This window comes from Psammomys obesus, unplaced genomic scaffold, assembly GCF_907164565.1.
Source record: "Psammomys obesus unplaced genomic scaffold, mPsaObe1.curated_primary_1811, whole genome shotgun sequence".
NCBI lineage: Eukaryota > Metazoa > Chordata > Mammalia > Rodentia > Muridae > Psammomys > Psammomys obesus.
In genome coordinates this window covers 35,428,806-35,446,999 of record NW_026596046.1, presented here as the reverse complement: position 1 = coordinate 35,446,999, position 18,194 = coordinate 35,428,806, and the positions used below count along the sequence as shown (strand labels likewise).

At 41.6% G+C, this 18,194-nt stretch overlaps 1 protein-coding gene across 4 annotated transcripts in view; it reads right to left on the bottom strand.

Moving 5' to 3' along the window:
- The window catches only part of Fam168a (family with sequence similarity 168 member A), a 120,523-nt gene that overhangs the window by 17,580 nt on the left and 84,749 nt on the right, over positions 1-18,194 (bottom strand). For 3 of the 4 annotated variants that reach the window (XM_055623185.1, XM_055623186.1, XM_055623187.1), the window contains exons 3-4: positions 8,698-8,778; positions 3,360-3,386 (exon numbers count right to left, since the gene is read on the bottom strand). In XM_055623185.1, the coding sequence (XP_055479160.1) occupies positions 3,360-3,386; positions 8,698-8,778 (108 nt within the window). The remainder of the gene's footprint in view (positions 1-3,359; positions 3,387-8,697; positions 8,779-18,194) is intronic. The other variant, XM_055623188.1, reaches the window with a different exon arrangement.

Here is an 18,194-nt window from a genome sequence, read left to right as displayed (position 1 = left end):
TAAGAATTTGGAGAATTTAGAGGTCCTTATTTGTTTTGTTCTGTTTTTTGTTGTTGTTGTTGTTTTGTTTTGTTTTTCCTGAGAGGGGCATACTTATAATTTTCATTAAGTCAAAAGTCTGACAACTGCCTGAAGGACTGTGTGACAACTAAAATTAATCAAAATTACCCATAGAGACCCTAGCTGCACTCAGCACTGAGGGCAGTGCCATGGTGGACAGGAACACATGTGGGTTACGTCACTGCACACAAGGTACTTACGGTCTACTGGGAATGCAACTCAGCCACACGCCAACCAGGGAGTGAACAAGACAGCATATCATAGTAAAATAGTGTTGCAGATTAATCAGGAAAGAAGCAAGTGCCATTGTGTCACTGATTGTCTTTCCTACGTGATCACTTAGGCTAAACTTGAGATTTTCCAAGAACAGGGGGAAGTTTCTTCTGGTTTTATTATACAGAAAGCATTTTCTGTTGTACTCAAATAGTTATTTTAAAAATTTAGATAAATGTGAAAACTAAATGAAAATAAGTTTTTAGCTGTTAACTTAATGTCCTCACTAACTATATGACTTTGTAGCTCTGTTCAACTCTACAATAGTTCTTTCTAACCATGGTAGCAATGCAGAGCTCAGCTGCCGGATGAAACCAATCCCAACTCAAGGTTTTAGCAGCATGGCAATAGAAAGAGCTCTCTGCCAGGCAGGCCTGTTTTGGGGATGCCAAAAAGGACCTACTTCCTAAAAATATTTTATCCTTTGAATAAGTGATAATTAAATACAGGTATAGCACATAAAAACATTATTCAGCTGTTACTTAAGATTTTAAGTAGTTACTATAGATATGTAAAAAGGACAGAGGGAAGAAAACCAAAGCCAAACCAAGCTAAGGCCTCTGAGCCCTGTCACAGCAGGCTGCCCACATCTAGCTGCTGAGTTGTTCACTTCCTGGAGATAGGACCTTCACACCCTCTGACACTAGAACAATCTGTTAAGCACATTTACAAAGACAGGCAGCAAGGGACCATCATCCTGAACCATGTACTGAGTCAGGAAATCTGAGATCTAGCCTGGGCTCTGCTACTTACTAGCTGTGAGACCTTGGGCAAGTCACTTACTCGTCTGAGCTTCAGTTTTGTTGTATTGTAAACTGCAGTACTAGTCGAACTCCCTGGTTGTTTCAGAGTGTTGACATATCATCAGTCTTAATGGTTTCTAGTTCTGGTAGCTGTATGCTTCCATCCCTACAGTTGTAGCCAACTCCAATTCAAGCTCTAATCTTCTCTTACCTCAGCCACTTCAATTGCTTAACACTTTGGGTCTGTTCTTTTTAATTGTCGCTTCTAACCTCCAAACAATAGCCACACTGGTGTCTTAAAACATTCCATGGTTCTCTGTTACCTATGGCTTAGATTCGACTCTACACTTAAGTCTGTCCTGCCCTAATACTGATGATATCTTGTGGTTTGAACTGAAATACCCTATACTGGCTGACAAGTCTATGTACTTGGTCCCTGGCTGGAGGTGATATTTTGGAAGGTTGTGGAACCTTTAGGTGGCCTTGAAGTTTTATAGCCTGGTCCTACTTCTCAACCACTCTCTTCTTCCTGACTGACAAATCTCTCTTGATTCTCTAATCACCTCAGTCTCCAACCCCATACTACCGTGCACAAACTGCTTATTCCCAGAATCTACCAAGAAGCTTTACTTCTGTATGGTTTTGTCTACACTACTAGCTCTTTCAGCATATCTCTCTTCACATGTCACATGGTGCACATGTCTCAAGTAATCAACCATGAGCTAAGTAAGACTCAATCTACTGTGAAGTCTTCCTTTGCCCACTGTCTGACCACATCATCCTATATAACTGACCATCCCAGTTCTTGAAGTCTTAGAGGCTTCTGTACCTGGTTGAATGTTTCCCCAAGAAAATGTGAGTTCCAAGAGAATGGGGACCTTATCTTACTGGTTTTTGGATCTTCACAGGGCCAGTGTAGGACCCGGCACAGAACATTCTGTGATGCACTCTACCCATACTTCTTCACATTAGATGTTCTAAAGCAGTGGTTCTCAACCTTCTTAATGCTGCCTGTAAGGGTGTTCCTCATGGTGTAGTGATCCCAACCATAAAATTATTTCATTGTGACTTCATAAATGTAATTTTGCTGCTATTATTAATCATAATGTAAATATCTGTGTTTCCAGGTGGTCTTGGATGACCTCATCCTGTTAATGCTCAACACAGATTGAGAACCTCTATTCTAACTAGAAGAGTGCAAAAGCATGATGCAGCCTTCTCTAACTTTTTAGAGTTATGTTTGAGTTCACACATCCTGCAGCAAGCAAATAACCAGCCTCTCATGAATGGTAAGTGGAACAGTTCTGAAGCTAGCACTATTGAAATAATAAAAATTACAAGAGTATGGAATATTAGCATTTAAAAGGACCTTGAAATCATGTGACATGAAAAACTTTATGGCCTGGGGACATTAGCAAGTTGCCCAAGATCACACAGCCCACAGCAGCAGTGAAATAAATTTCACAGATAACCTTCTGAAAGATGTGCCACGCGTAAAAAATTCACTTTCCAACAGCAAGACTGAGAAAGTTAAAAAAACAACATTCAAGGATTTTACAAAAACATCCTGAGCAGCCCAGGTAAGTGTGGTAAAAGTGGCAAGTTTCTCCTATGGTCCCTTACTGTCCACGACAAGAAGGACCTAGTGAAATTACACTGCTGGGACCCTCACAGGTGCCCAGAAGTTCCTGTGGTGCCTTGGGCCTGGAGTCCACACTGCCCAGAGAACTCAACTTAGATCTCTTACCCACTGGCACACTTGGCCCATACCTTTCACCATCCAGAAAATGAGGCCAGAGCTCCAGATCTGGACGAAGACAACAGACTGTATCTAAAGTCAACCAGGTCTTCAGACATGTCAGACTGCTAATGGAAATAGAAAATCTGATTCTGGGGGGCCACCTGACTGGTATTTTAGGGTCTAATAGGCATAATCAAAGGGGCTCCTCAGAGCCTGCCATTAAACCAACAGAGGAGCCATACACAGGCCCTACAATTTTCATTCATTTGTTTGAATAAGGCAGCCAGGTTAGGATGTGAGATGCCTTTTAGTGCCATGATCCTTCATTACTACCCTATGGGAATGGTTCATGTGTGTCTCCAACCCATGATTTTGCACCATCAGACATGTTCCTGCATGCTATAGGAACTGCTGCTGAGCCACCTGGGGGAGCCCAAGCCTAGGAGATGGGATTTGGGTAGGAAAGGAAAGGGAATCTACTGTTGTTACAAGATAACACATTCATAGGCCATAATACAGATGAGGAAAAATAGCTCTCCTACCATAAGCTGAATGCAGGAACTGAAACTCTGTTGGATAGAAATGTTAGTTGAAATTACCACTAAGAATTTGTGCAAAGTTGTACATATTGCAGTTATATAACAGACTTGTTTCGAGATAGCAGTTTCCCCCAGGCTGCATAGGAAGCAGTGAATGCCGAGGTTGGGACGTACCTCCCCCTGGAAAGGGTGGCAGACTTGCCATCCAGGAAAGTTCATTAGTCACAGAGACGCACCTCCCTGGGTGCTGCAGGATCTTCCAGAGAAGTGACCAGATACCGCCTGGATACGAACAGTCATGAGTCCTGTTCTTTGTCCATATTAAGACCATTTCAATTCTCCCAAAACTGCAGGCATTTCAGGCATGATAAAGGCTTTCCAATAAGGAAGAAATGAAGGCTCAGGGGAAAATCATGGCCACCAAAGTCCTCTCAGTGAACAAGGTCCAAAAGAGAGACACTTGACCTAGGAGAGTGTTGTACTGCAGAGAAACATAAGCTATGGGGTCAGGTACATGGGTTTGAATCTCAGGCACATGGCGTTTAAAATTCTGAAAGTTACTTAATCTTCTCTGAGCTAAACTGGAGGCAAGAAACTCCAGCTTACAAGACAAAGGTAAAAAGGTACATTTGTGTCTTGCCCCGATATTCTTTTCCTCTACATTTCCCCACGTCTGTAATTTACAAAATGGGAATACCAACTGTATAAATGACCAGAGACGAGAACATGCTTCTCACAGAATCTTGACAGCAGTTTCCTAGTTAGCATTCTTTTCATTTTCAAGTTATATTACCAGAAATATGCTAAACTCTTTGCTCCCTGGATTCTGAAAACAAAGTCTTGGCCAGATCTTGCCTCCTTTGAGGTTAAATACTTAAATATTATCCCTAAAATTGGTAAGCACTTAGGAAGAAGCCCAGGTGCCCATACAGCTTTTCAGAAACAATGAAAGAATGAGATTTCCCCCTGTATCATGGACAGACGAATCTAAGGGAGCACAAAGCTACTAAAAATAGCTCTCTCTGAGCAATTTCTTGGTCTCCTTGAAGTAACTGCAGGAAATTTAAACCCAATGCCTGGCTCCTTGCAGACACCTCCTTGCATCACAAATGGCCAACTCCAACGAGAAGCTGAGAATCACCTGTTCCCTCTGACCTTGAGCTTCCATGACAGGAACTATAACAGTCAGACTTATGAAGGTCAGCATCACACAATATGAAACAGACCTAGCTCTGAGTATGTGAGCATAAGTGTGTGTAACTCAAAAGGGAAAAAGAGATCTCCCCCAAAGTCACACAAACATCTGAAACAGGGGTAATTTCCATTTGACACCTTTTTTTTCTTTCCTTTCTATCCCCTCCTTCCTGTTGTTTTGTTGTGTGTGTGTGTGTGTGTGTGTGTGTGTGTGTGTGTGTGTTTCTTTGAGAAAGGGTCTCCCATGTGGTCCCGGATAACCCTGAACTCACTATCTAGCTAAGAATGGCCTTGAACTCTAATCTTCCAACTCCCAAATTCAGGGATAATAGGTATGTGTCACCATGCCTGGCCAGTGTGGGACTTTCTAATATAATGCACCAGCACTATCCTTTACTGTGGATTTTGGTTTCTGAGTAAATTGGTCTTGGCTTTAATAATAATCTAGAAATTTAGACTTTTTAAAGCATTGATCCTTAGGTAGAAATTTATTATTATTATTATTTAAATACTGAAATGTACTCCTCTACCTACACCAGCAGCTTTCCAGGCTCTCCATGTTTTAACAGTCTCAGACTCCTCTCTGTACTGCCTTCTTCTCCAGCCTGGCTGCTCCTGTGTAACACTTCAGTGTCTGCTCACTGCCTCAGCAATGACAGGCAGTTAAGAGTTCTGGTGCAACAGCAGGATGCCAGAATGCAGCTTTTGCTGCTGAATTTCTCTCAGTTTCTGTTTTCCCAATTGGAAATTGGGTCTCATTATGTAGTCCTAGCTGGGCTGGAACTCACTAACTATATAGACCAGGTTAGCCTTGAACTCATAAAGCTCTACTGCCTCTGTCTCCCAAATGCTGGGATTAAAAGCATGTACCACCATGCCTGGCCTAATAGCAGTATTTTATTCCTTGCCGTTTCAGTTACTTGACAAACTGATCTTTAAACAACTCTAAAATCTCTCATCAGAAGTGCTGACTACTGAGCAGATAGCTCAGTGCTGGGGATTAGAGCCTGAATCAACTCAATCTTCACCTTCAACCACCTTCAGTGGTAGTCCTGAGCCGCCTGCACTGTCAGGCACTCTGCCTCCTCCTGTCACTCAGCTTCTCAAAAAAAAAAAAAGAAAAGAAAAAGAAAAAGAAAGAATTTGAACATGAGTCCTTGCTCCCACCCCAGCAGCTGGGAGGCCTAGCTCTGTGCTACTTGCCATCTCTGACTTGTCTTCTACTTGCTCCTTCACAATGTGTACCAATTACCCTGCCACTGAAATGCCCCTTCACCTGCACATGCCTTGTACACTCTGCTTTTGTTTTTCTATTCTTGGTAGCTGCGTTTCTGGAAAGCATACAACATGCTGTACATCACCCCTCCTTTCTCTGCTTCACTGTACTCTGCTTTCCAGGCTCAGCACCTCCCTGACTACAGCCAGTGAGGTCGTTGGGATTCCTGAGTGCGAAGACAATGACTCTTCTTTACTCGTGACCTCACCTGAGCTTCTGCCACAGCCTCCATTTTAGGCTGGTTTACAGATTTTACAGTACTTAGATTGAAATCACTTATGTACTAGGACACTTTATAATGTTCTCTTCGTTTTGAAGATAGAACTCATTAGTTTGATTATTTTATCAGGTCATCTGTGTAGCTTTTATACTGTTGCTGCCTACTTTTAAAGATTTGGGGCAGGAGAATAATGTACCTTACTTATTAAAGGAAATAGAAAGATCAACATTGAGCTGTCAGTAGTTCACTGTTAATCTAAAAAAACCCTTTCAGGGCAGTAATGGCAGCTTCCTCAAGTGAGCATCACCTACAGTACCTTCTAGAGTAGGGCTTGTATAATTAATTAACACTGCCCAATTAAACACCTGTTATGATGGCCAATTTGGTTCAACTAAGAAACATGTAGAAACCTGGTAAAGCACACCTCATGGTGTATGTGTAAGGATGTTTCTAGAGAAGACTGGGTCAAGAGCTTTGACTTAATGTATCACTTAATCTACTTATGCATTCCAAATTGGAATAGACTATGAGGAAGTGGTAGAATACCCTGTCTAGATGGAGGAAGCAGGTCATGGGTATGCCCTTCAGGGCTGAATCTTGCCCTGGGTCTTTATATTACCACTCTCTACTTCCTGTCAGCCACAAAGTGAGCAGCTCTCTTCTGCCACACACACAGTGCCATGATGTTCTCCCCAAGCACATGGAACCAAGACAACATGAGATGAACCTTGTGAAATGGTGAACTAAAACATATTTTTCCTCTGAGAGTTGTTTTCTCAGGTGTCTTGGCCACAGCTGAACAAGAGTAGCAATGCAGGACGTAGCTGTCATTACTTATACATAAACATCTCTTTGCGGGATGGTAAGGTCTCAGGTGGCTCAGGCTAGCTGTGAATTTGCTATGTAGCAGAGGCTGCATTCCAACTCTTGATTCTCTGCTTCTGTCTCCCAAGTACTGAGGTCGCAGATGTGTGCCACCGTGCCTACCTAGAACAGGTTGTGGCTGTACAAACAGCCAAAGAAAAATAAGTGAGGGAGCTGCCTGTAACTTCACAGCGTGTGTGATGTGAAGGTACCTCCAGGCTCAAACAGAGGCCTATAGATACAGCCCACGTTCTTTTCTGCCTTGAGCACCTCAGAAGAAGAAGTGTATGAGGAACAGCAGATTGGTGCAGAAAGAAAAACTCAGAACCCTGCCCAAGGCTCTAGTCTATAAGCTGCTGTCAGGTAAAAGGTACTGTGGTACAGGGCAGCAGTTTTCCAGGATGTCCTAACTACAGGCAGACTGAATTAAAGAATCCCTGAGGGCTTTTCAATAATAGTCACGAAATAAAAAAATGGAGGCAGGTGCATGTGACATTTAAGGCCTTTTCGAATTTGTTCCTTTTAATTTGTAGTTCAGATTCATCCAGTCCCTCTCAGTCTATGCTTCAACTATTTCCACTATTTCCAGCTCAGCGGTCAGGTTCTACACCCTCAGTGTCCCTTTACCATGTTCTGCCCCCTGTAATGTAGCTTCCCTGTGTGATTCCAGAGTACCTCTCTACTGATAACTGCTTTGTGAAGTCCCCTGCTCTCACCTCCAGGTAGGTTCTGTGTTCATTTTATAATACTTACTGTACTGTAGTACAATTCCTTTATTAATATGCCAGGATCCAAAATTAACTATAAGCTCCTTCGGGCAAACATAAAAACTTTTACTTTTCCTATCCCAGTATAGAGGACATTCAACAAAGTACTCAGTTAGTGAATGAAGAACTTAAATCACCTGCAATCCTGGGAAAAGTAGTTACATATGAATCTTGGAAAAGTGAGGTGACACGTCCAAGGCCGTGTAACTAGGGAGAAGTCTCACTGGGATTCAGGCCTAGGACTTCCTAACTAGAGGGCACATTACCCCTGATCATGGTGTTAACACAGACTGAGGTTGGGAGTTAGGTCAGTGGTTACAGCATCAGTAATGCTCCTGGCCATAAAATAGGAGAAAAAAATTTTTTTTCAATATTTCTTTAGCTTTTTGGAGGGCAGGGATTCTTTCTTACTATGAACTAAAGCTGGCTTCAGACTGTGGCCTCAGCCTTCAAGTGTATGCCATCATGCCTAGCACCTCTTTCAGTGTTTGAAACCCACTTCAATCTCTAGGTTCAAAAAGTGTTATATGTCTTCCATTTCTGCAAAACAAGTAACTTGTCTCAGCCTGAAAACAGGCTCTTCACTGTGGTGGCAAGTCTCTCACTCTATTCCAGATTTACACCCCAGAAGGAGAAAAAGGAAGAAGGAAGGGGAACGGAGGGAGGGAGACAAAGAGAAAGTGATTCCCAATGGCAGCCTCAGGCAAAACTGAGTCAAAAATTAATTTGGACATTGCTTGAGAGATGAAGTGGTTCTCAGAGATGGAGGCATGTCTCATATAGTCCAGCATAGGAGAAAGGGGCCACCCTTAAGTCCCAGAGAGAAGGAAGGAGAGTCTACTCCACTCCCACCCAGAGGCTGCTCTGTCACCGTTCCCAGATGGGACTCCAAAGAGAATCAAGCCAGAGCTGGCTGACTTCAGGACAGTCAAAGGAGAAGGGACAACTGGTCAATTTGTTTTTACAAATGGAGGCCTACTCCCCGCCTCTTCCCCACTGCTGCTCCCACCTGTTGCTTACCTGGAGCATAACTGGGGCTATTGGTCGGGTACAGGCTGGGATTGTAGGCAGGGGCAGCTGCCGGGTAGGCAGTGGGGTAACCTACAAAGACACAGAAGAGAAACATCAGGTAGGCAGGGAGACAGGGAGACAGTTTCTGCAGGAACAACCTAGCCACAGGCTTTGCTGTCAGCCTCCTCACAGACTGCTTCTGACTGTACACATAAACAGCTTTCAAACTTTCAAGAGAAAAGTCACAAAACAGTGCAACTCTATTTTTTAAAAGCAATACACAAAATATGTCTATCTCCTCACTGTAGAAGGGTAGAAACAGTATAGACATTCATATGGTTAAACATATAAAGTTACTGTCACCTTCTGGCCACAATATTACTTTGACTCACTGCCCAAAAGGTAACACCTTCAAGCACTAACAGTTTCAGTACCTGTTTTATTTTATGTGCATGTACGTGTGAAGGCATGTTCTTTTACTCACTGAGCCACCTCACTAGCCCTCAGTTTTCAATATATTGGTTTTTCTAAAAAATAAGTTCTCTTTAAAAAGATTTTATTTGTGTGCAGGCAGCCATGTATACACACAGTTACACCACTTCATGTGTGGAAACATCCTCACAGAGGTTTGTCTCCTAGAGGGATTCTATTTCCTACCGAGATGACAGTATTAACTATCACAGGCTCATAGAGAAGGTATGTCTACAGAGCAGTAACGTGTGCCTAGAGTGGAGCACACGGGACAGCAGTCTCAAGGGGAGTCACAAAGAGAATGTGCTTTTCATGTAGGTCTTCACAGGCTACCGTGAGGACTTAAGGTGTTAGTCTGAGTGAAACAAGTAGTACACACAGGGTTTTGAGCAGAACAATAACATAATCTTTTTTCTGTTTGAAACAGGGTCACTGACAGTTGTATTGAAAAAAGACAGGCAGCAAAGATGGAGAAGCCGAGTCCAGCTAAGAGCCTAGCAAACTCCTAGCAATTGTGAAAATGGGGCTCAGCCCAGGGCAACAGTGCAGAGTGATCCAGGAAGAGCCCTCACATGTTTTACCACAATACACCCAGTAAAACGACCAAGCTCAACTTGCACTAACAGTGTGTAAGTGTCTACCTAACTACTCTCTGCACTCTTTAGAGGCTCATTGGCATTCTAACAGTGGAAAGCTGGTTTTAAAAGCCAAAGATTAATGCCCTAATTCACTAAAAGCTCCTTTGGGATCTGTAAATATTGGAGCTTTAATAGTGTATCTTTGTTAATATGCTAGTACAGAAATCCTTTGAATTCCAAAGCAGATTCATCACTCTACCCTGATCTATTTTAGAACTGAGGCAGCCAATTTGTTACTTAGTTAGCAGTCTAGAGATGTGCCACTTCCCAAGAAGGAAGTCAAGGGATGTAGTCTGGGACGCTAAGTGATCCACACTCATGACTGATATCTGTATTCAGCTTCCTGTGAGCGACTGTGTGCCACAGACAACCATTTCCTATTTTGTCATTTCAGATGAGCTTTACTTTAGAGGAAAATTACAGACTCATCCTTCAACATCTCTTTATTTTATTACTTATTCATTTTGTGATAAGGTCTCACTATATAGCTCTGACTATCCTGAAACTCATTATGTAGACCAGGTTGGCCTCAAATTTATAGAGATCTGCCTAACTCTGCCTCCTGAATGCTGGGATTAAAGACATGTACCACCATGCCCAACTAAACCCTTCAATGTTTTTAGTTAGGGCTATTACTTAATTTACTTTTGAGGTAGGGTATCCCAGGGTGGCTAAGAACTCATAGTAGGCTAGCCTGGCCTGAAATTCATGATTTCCTTGCCTCAGCTTTTTAAAGGCAACATAAGCGATAGATAGATAGATAGATAGATAGATAGATAGATAGATAGATAGATAGATAGATAGATGAATAAATAAAAAAGTAAAATACTAGAATCTTTTTTTAAAGTGTGCTCCTTTCCACCATCTGTGTGTTTGCACACACAGACACACACACACACACACACACATGTATGTGTATCTGTGTTCGAACAGAGGTCAGAAGAGGGTGTCAGATCTCTTAAGAGTTAGAGTTATAAGGAGTTGTGAGCCATCTGATAAGGGTGCTGGAAATGAAACTCAGGACCTCTGGAAGAACAGTAAGTGTTCTTAACCAGTGAACCATCTCTCCAGCCCCTCTTAAATTAAAAAAAAAAAAAAAAAAAAAGGTGTGTGTTTGTGTGAAGTGCATGTGCCACAGTATGCATAGAGGTCAGAAAACAGCGTTAAGGAGTCAGCTCTCTCTCATTCACCACCATGTGGCCCGCAGGAATAAAACTCAGGTGTTAGCCGGATGGGTGGTGCACACCTGTGATGCCAGCACTTGGGGAGGCAGAGGCAGGGGGTTCTCTGTGAGTCTGAGGCCAGCCTGGTCTACAGAGTAGGCTGCACCTAGAAATGACGACGACACAAACCTCAGGCGTTCATGCCTGGCTGCAAGCGCTCCACCACCACACCATCTCCCTGGCTCCAGGGCTGGGAGTGCAAGCCTAACGCTCAGTAAGAGAAGCAAGCTGTCCAGATCCAAAAGAAGAGCCAAATGATTGCTATTTGCAGATCTGACTACATATAAGAAAAAAACCTATCAAAAAACTAGATAAAAAGGAATTCAGTAAAAATTTCAGGATATAAAATCAATATATAAAAAACTGGTACAGTAGCACTTTTATATATCAGTAGCAGACTTGCTGGGAATGAAATTTAAAAAGCAATCTCGTTTACAACATCCATAAAAATTTAAAAAGAGAGAGAGAGAGAGAGATTCCCTGGCCTCTGCATCCACTCCTGCCTCCAGGTTCCTATCCTATTTGAGTTCCTGTCCTGACTTTCTTTGATGATGAACAGAGATATGCAGGTGTAAACCAAATAAACCCTTTGTCCCCAAGTTGCTTTAGTCATTATGCTCATCACAGCCATAGTAACCCCAAGTCAGACACTTCCTAAAGGACGAGTCTATGCGATGTAAAGCTCTAGATTTGACTGCTACTTACTTGCCAGAAATTTTTCACATTTCATCTTCTTTTTATTTTTAAAGGATTTATTTATTTACTGTGTATACAGTGTTCTGCCTGCATGTACACCTGCACACCAGAACTCATTATAGATGGTTATGAGCCAACATATGGTTGCTGGGAATTGAACTCAGGACCTCTGGAAGAACAGCCAGTGCTCTTAACCTCTGAGCCATCTTTCCAGCCCCCATATTTCATCTTCAAAACTAGAAAAACAGGGAATTACTCTGGTGAGTAAAACTGAGGGTGGGGGTGCTGTTTTGAGACAGGGTCTCTTTATGTCACCCTGGCTGTCCTGGAGCTCTCTGGGTATACCAGAGTGGCCTCTGCCTCCCAAATACTAGAAGTAAAGTCATGCACCATCACACCTGGCTGGAGAGTCAATTTGTTAAAAGATGCGTCTAGGCTTTTGTTGTTCGTTGTTGTTTTGTTTTATTTTGTTTTAAAGGCTATTTTGTTTCCTACTTAGAGACTTTAATACAGGCCATGCTCCTATTATTGAAATGTATCATGAAAGCACTGAAATAGAGTTGGAAGAAGTCTTGGAGATGAGTCCAATTTGCCACTAGCACAGGAATATAAGAGAGCCTCTGCCGGCACCCTTTCTTTTCTTTCTTTTTTTCTGGGGCGGGGAACTTTGAGATAGGGTTTCTCTGTGTAGCAACCGTTGGCTGTCCTGGAACTTGCTCCATAGATCACGCTGGCCTCAAACTAACAGAGATCTGCCTCCTGAGTGCTACTGGCACCCTTCCTAATGGTATGCTAAGAACCTCTGCAGGCAGTCCCGGCCTATTAGAGAAATTCTTTACTTGAAGAATCTCACTCTGAACATCCTCTCTGTCCCCATCCAAATCTCCCCTCACAGCACATTTGTTCCCTCTGCTCTCAAATAGCCTCCCAGAGATATGAGGGAATCAGTTTTCTTCCATAATACATTCTAGTACAAATCTATAACATCCAGTTCTCTCAACCTTGACTCCTCCTGGCTGTTCACCTCTAATTAGATTTCAAATTCCCTTCCTTTAACAATTAAATTTTTTTCCTGCCTCACTCACTTTTTTGCTGTTGTTTACCTTCCTGAGTTGAAAAAGAGTTAAATGAACTGACAGAACAAGACTCTGGTGATGATGGGCAGTAAAGACTTAACGTGACTTGCTCCATCTGTCCTCATCGTTAGAGTTAATTTCCACTGTCATTCTGATTCTAAAGTCACCTTGGAAATACATCTGAGTATGTCTAGGAGGATATTTCTAGAGAGGTTTAGGTGAAAAGGAGAGACCTACCCTAAGTGTTGGATGAATAAAAGCAAACTGATGACCAGCGTCCATCTCACTCTGTTTCCTGACTGCATACAATGTCACTGCTACCTGAACTCCTGTTCAACTCTGCCCACTATGATAGACTGTACTGTGGAACTGATAGACCCCCCCCCAAAAAAAAGAAGCCCTTCCTTCTTAAGTTACTTCTGTCAGGTGTGCTCAAATAAACAAATACAACCACAGCCACCACAGTAGTTAGCCTCTACCAAATGCTTGCTCTGTGCCAAGTATGGTACTAGTAAGCACTTCCCTTCTAGAGTATCTAATAGTCTAATGGGAAATAATACGGTCCATCTAAAATAATCTAGGCAAAACAGATCATCAAATGATGAGGAAATGAAAAGCAGGTTTGGAAGAATTGAGAACAGCCAATTAGTGAAAATAACCTTTTAACTTGAAAAGTAAATGAGAGGAGGTTTTTCCTGCCTCTGGGGTAAGAGGTGCTTTGACTACTTACGTGTTGTACATCACGGGCACGCCTGGTGCCCCAGGAGGCCAGAAGAAACTGGATTCTTTGGAACTTGAATTATTACTATTATTAAAATAATATTACTATTAGATGGTTGTGAACTGCCATGTTAGTGCTGGGAGTTGAACCCAGGTACTCTGGAAGAGCAGCCCATGTTCTTAACTGCGAGGCCATCTCCCAGCCCAGGATCTTCATTTTATGCAGTATGGAAATGTACATCACTGTTAAAGAAATGAAACAGTTCAATAAGGCTAAAGTGTACATTACATAGTGGCAGTATATGAAACGTAGATTGAGCGGCAGAATATAAAAAGAGAAATAAGTGCCCAGTTCAGAAATGGAATTTATTACTAAATAAAAGAAAACATTTGGAGGGTTTTATATGTGTGACTTTCAAGTTTGTACTTTATAAACTGCTCTGGCAGCAGAGCGGAAGTGCGTTTGGCATAGGAAGATGGGATGGGGAAGGGCTTGATAAGAAGCTACTGTTGTAGCCCAAAGGAAAAACTCAAAAACCGGAATAAAGAAGAGACATTAAGAGGCTGAGTCTATACAGTCTGATCCTGATCGCTTTTTATAGTAGTGTGCTGAGACGCTATATAACAAGATGGGAAACACTCTGGCTGAAGGGTCTGCAGCTTTTTTCCTACATCAGCACACGAAATGGTAATGAATGGACTCTGATCTCTTCATTCCAGAAAGATAGCTGAATCTGAGATTCTTCGTAATGGCTGAGAGACCAGGCTGCTGAGAGGGCTAGACGGGAGAGACTATAGGTCAGACGTAACAGGTAGAGGCCTACAGTGCTGGTTTTGGCCCCGTTCACCAGACCTGGATCATAGTCAGCCGGGATATGGAACTTAAGGCCCACCCACCCAGCATCACAGAGGCTCTCTAGCAAGCTCTAGAGCAGCAGTTTTCAACCTTGGGGTCATGATCCCTTTAAGGGTCAAACGACCCTTTCACGGAAGTTGGATAGCAGATGTCCTGCATATTTGCATTATTAACAGCAGCAAAATTACAGTTATGAAGTAGCAACAAAAAATAGTTTTATGGTTGGGGGGTCAAAACAACATGGAGAGCTGTGTTAAAGGGTCTCAGCATTAAGAAGGTTGAGAACCTCTGCTCTGGAGGAACTGTAAAGGGTGTTAACTTTGAGTGCTCAGTGCAAAGCTACTGCCCTAAGGAAACAGAAAGACAAAAACACCTATGCTGAGCTGTACTACAACAGTGTTATAAGTTCAAGAAAAGCATGTTCACCCATGGAAAGAGCCACTCACTTCCTGATCACTCACTCCAATAAGTCTTAGCTGAGAAGGTTGCTAAAACCAGAGACAGGCTTACATGTCATGTTTTTTATAGAGAGACAATGCCACCACTACCATTAAAATATACAGAGAAGAATAGTCTGCTTAGATAGCCTAAATATAATTGTTCTAGGTAAGCACAGAAGGCCAGATGTGTGCTGTTCCTCGGGGGAGGGGGGATTCTTTCACTAATCTAAAACTATTTCTAGAGTTTGTATCCACTGGAATGAAGAGATCTTAATAGAACGCGGATGGCCTCTTATCTGTCTCCAGCCCAGGGTGTGCTTCCCTTCCTTTTCCCTATATACTAACGCACTTGAGGAGTACTCCACAATGAAAGGTTGTTGGTGAATGGTCTCCAACTTCTGTGCATGTATTTTTTTAAACAGATAAAGAACAAGTTAATTTTACAAACTGATGGTTTGGTCTATGAATTTCTTTTCCCTCCCAGGTTGACTATTTTACTTCATTATTCTATTTAAAGAGATGCAGCAAAAGCAAAACTATTGTTCATATTTAATAAAATATAGTTTTCCTTATAAAAAATAAGTTAGACCTTCCCTCCCATGCACATCTTACTTCTCCAATTTCAGAAATAAAACAAGCACACCTATAATGTCAGCAATCAAGAGGCTGAGGTAGGTGGATCAAGACCAACCTGGGTTACATAGTGAGACTCAAGCCATCCTGAGCTACAGAGCAAGCCTTATCTCAAAAGACAAAATAAAAAAAAAAAAAAAAAAAAATCCTTATATGCCTATCCCAGCACACAGAAGGCTAAAGTAGGACAGCTGGGAGTCATACAGTGAGGTCTCTCAACAAATAAAGTCACGTATAAAACAAAACCATTAAAAAAAAAAATGCAAGTAGGAAAACAATACTTCTTGAATAAGACAAAAAGGAAGAATCATAAATGGATAAGTCTAAATTATCAAAATATAAAAGTGATGCACCCTGGATTCCTTGTGGAGATCAGAGACAACTTGCAAAAATCAGTTTTTTCCTTCCACTATGCGGATCCCAGGAGTATAACTCAGGTCATCAGGCTTAGAAGAGCGAGCCATCTTACTGGGCCATTAGCTTAGTGTTTATGGAAACACTGAACTCACTGTGTGTGTGTGTGTGTGTGTGTGTGCGTGTGTGCGTGTGTACGTACTGTGTGTGTACTTTTTACGCTCTTTAGTACACTAAACCAAATGCAGAGCTTTGTATGCTTTACTGACAACCTACATGCCCAGCGTTTTTTATTTGTTTGTTCAATTTAAGACAGGGCAAACTATGAAGCTTGGATAGCCTGGAACTTGCTGTAGAAACCATGCTGGCTTGTATCACAGAGATTCACCTGCCTCAGCCTTTTGAGTGCTCTGATTAAAGATATCACCAGCCTGGGACCTTTTTAAAAAACTCATTGGTGAAGTCCTAATAAGAAGGACATATGTGGGCTGGAGAGCTGGCTCAGCCGTTAAAGGCTGGGCTCACAACCATAAATATAAGAAGGACATATGTGCAGTATGCACACTAAGACTGGATTTCTAACAAATGGAAACATAAAACAAAAATAGGGCAAAGACCCCTGGAGCTACCATTTCAATACCTATGACGGAAGGATGTTTAAGTGACCTAAGAAAGACCCTTTCAGTCCTTATCAAATTCTCAGTCTGCTTCCTCGACTGACAAAACACAACTCAGCCTAACAAGAACAGAAACCTTACACTAGACCCTGGGCAGTACAAGTCTTTAATCCTAGCACTCTTAAGAAAAGTAGGCAGGTCTCTGAGTTGGAGGGCAGCCAGTCTGGCCTATAGATTAAGTCCCAGGACAGCCAGGTTACACAGAGGAACCTTGTCTTAAAAACAAAACAACAACAACAATAAAAATATCTTACAGCAGCTACTGTTAAATGAAGCACCCCCATATTTTACATGTAAAAAAAAAAAATCTGAAGCCCTGAAAAGCTAAGTAACTTGCTCATAAAGTTGACAGGTAAAACTTGAGCCACATCTATCTGATAACCATGACAACGAGGGGCTGTTTAATTTTATTTCTGTGAGTTTTTTCAACATTTACCCCTTAACACTTAAGGAAGCATCAGCTGAATTGATTTTGTATCATGAAAATGATGCTGTGCACGCTGCTGGATAGAATAAAAGGTACACTGAGGTACAATTAATTCATGGCTTCATCTTAACAGCTGAGTGATTAGCTTAATCTAATCTCTGAATTTTATTGCTTGGTTTATTATGACTTAATCAGCTGAAACTGCAACAGGAAATTCAAGAGTATCATTCAAAGGCAATATGCTGTACAGAAGAAAACACCTCTCTCTGAATATTTCAAGGATACCAGGCAAATTGCTTAACCATTCTTTATATATAGACTCAGAGATAGGGTCTAATTCTGACTTTGTCACTTGAAACAGATTTCAGCAAAGTTACCCTCATGTTCTGAGCTTCAGCTACTTAATATTTGGGGTTTGTTTTATTTTTGTGGCTAAACCCCAGGACCTTTTGCATGCTATGCAGTGAGACATGTCCCAGTTCATACTTCTTACATATGAAATAGATTACTTTGCAGAGTTGACATACAATCCTATTAATAAAAATCAACTAATGTTACTTATTTCACATTGAGTATTTATTATAAAACCTTTATGTAATGATCATTTAATCATCATGATGCAATTGTGAGACAGGCTCTACCATTATTTTTATCGCACAAATGAAAAAAAAAAAAAAAAACAGCTAGAAAAGCTAACTTACAGCTTGGACTATACAACAAGTTTAAAGATAGCCTGAGTTACAGAGCAAGATCCTGTCTTTAAAAAAAAAAAAAGCCAGAGCGAGGGAGTGAGGCAGACACTAATTTACCTGCCTAACCACTGTAATTGCTACTAAGGGCTGGCTAACTCATCATTCATTCTCAATTAATTTTGCCTTGTCTGTCCTCACCACTGAGGCTTTTCCCAGCTTTTCTAAAGCCCAGGAAAGCCATATAGCTTAGTTATGACCAATGACATATATAAAAAATTCTGCTGGAGAAATTCTGGCAAGGTCTTTGCTTTACTAATGAAAGGGAATGCTATTGATATTTCCCTATACTCTTTAAAAAATTTACTATTATTCTTTTTATATGTATAGGTGTTTTGTTTGCATGTGTGTTAAGTGCACTGCATGTGTTCCTGGTGCCTGTGGAGATCAGAAAAGAGCACTGGAGCCCTAGGAACTGGAGCTACAGTTGTGAGCTGCCATGTAAGTGCTAGGTGCTGGGAATCAAACTCATGTCCTCTGGAAGAGTAGCCAATTCATTTAAACATTGAGCCATCTCTTTAACACCTACTCGTAAGAATAAACAAA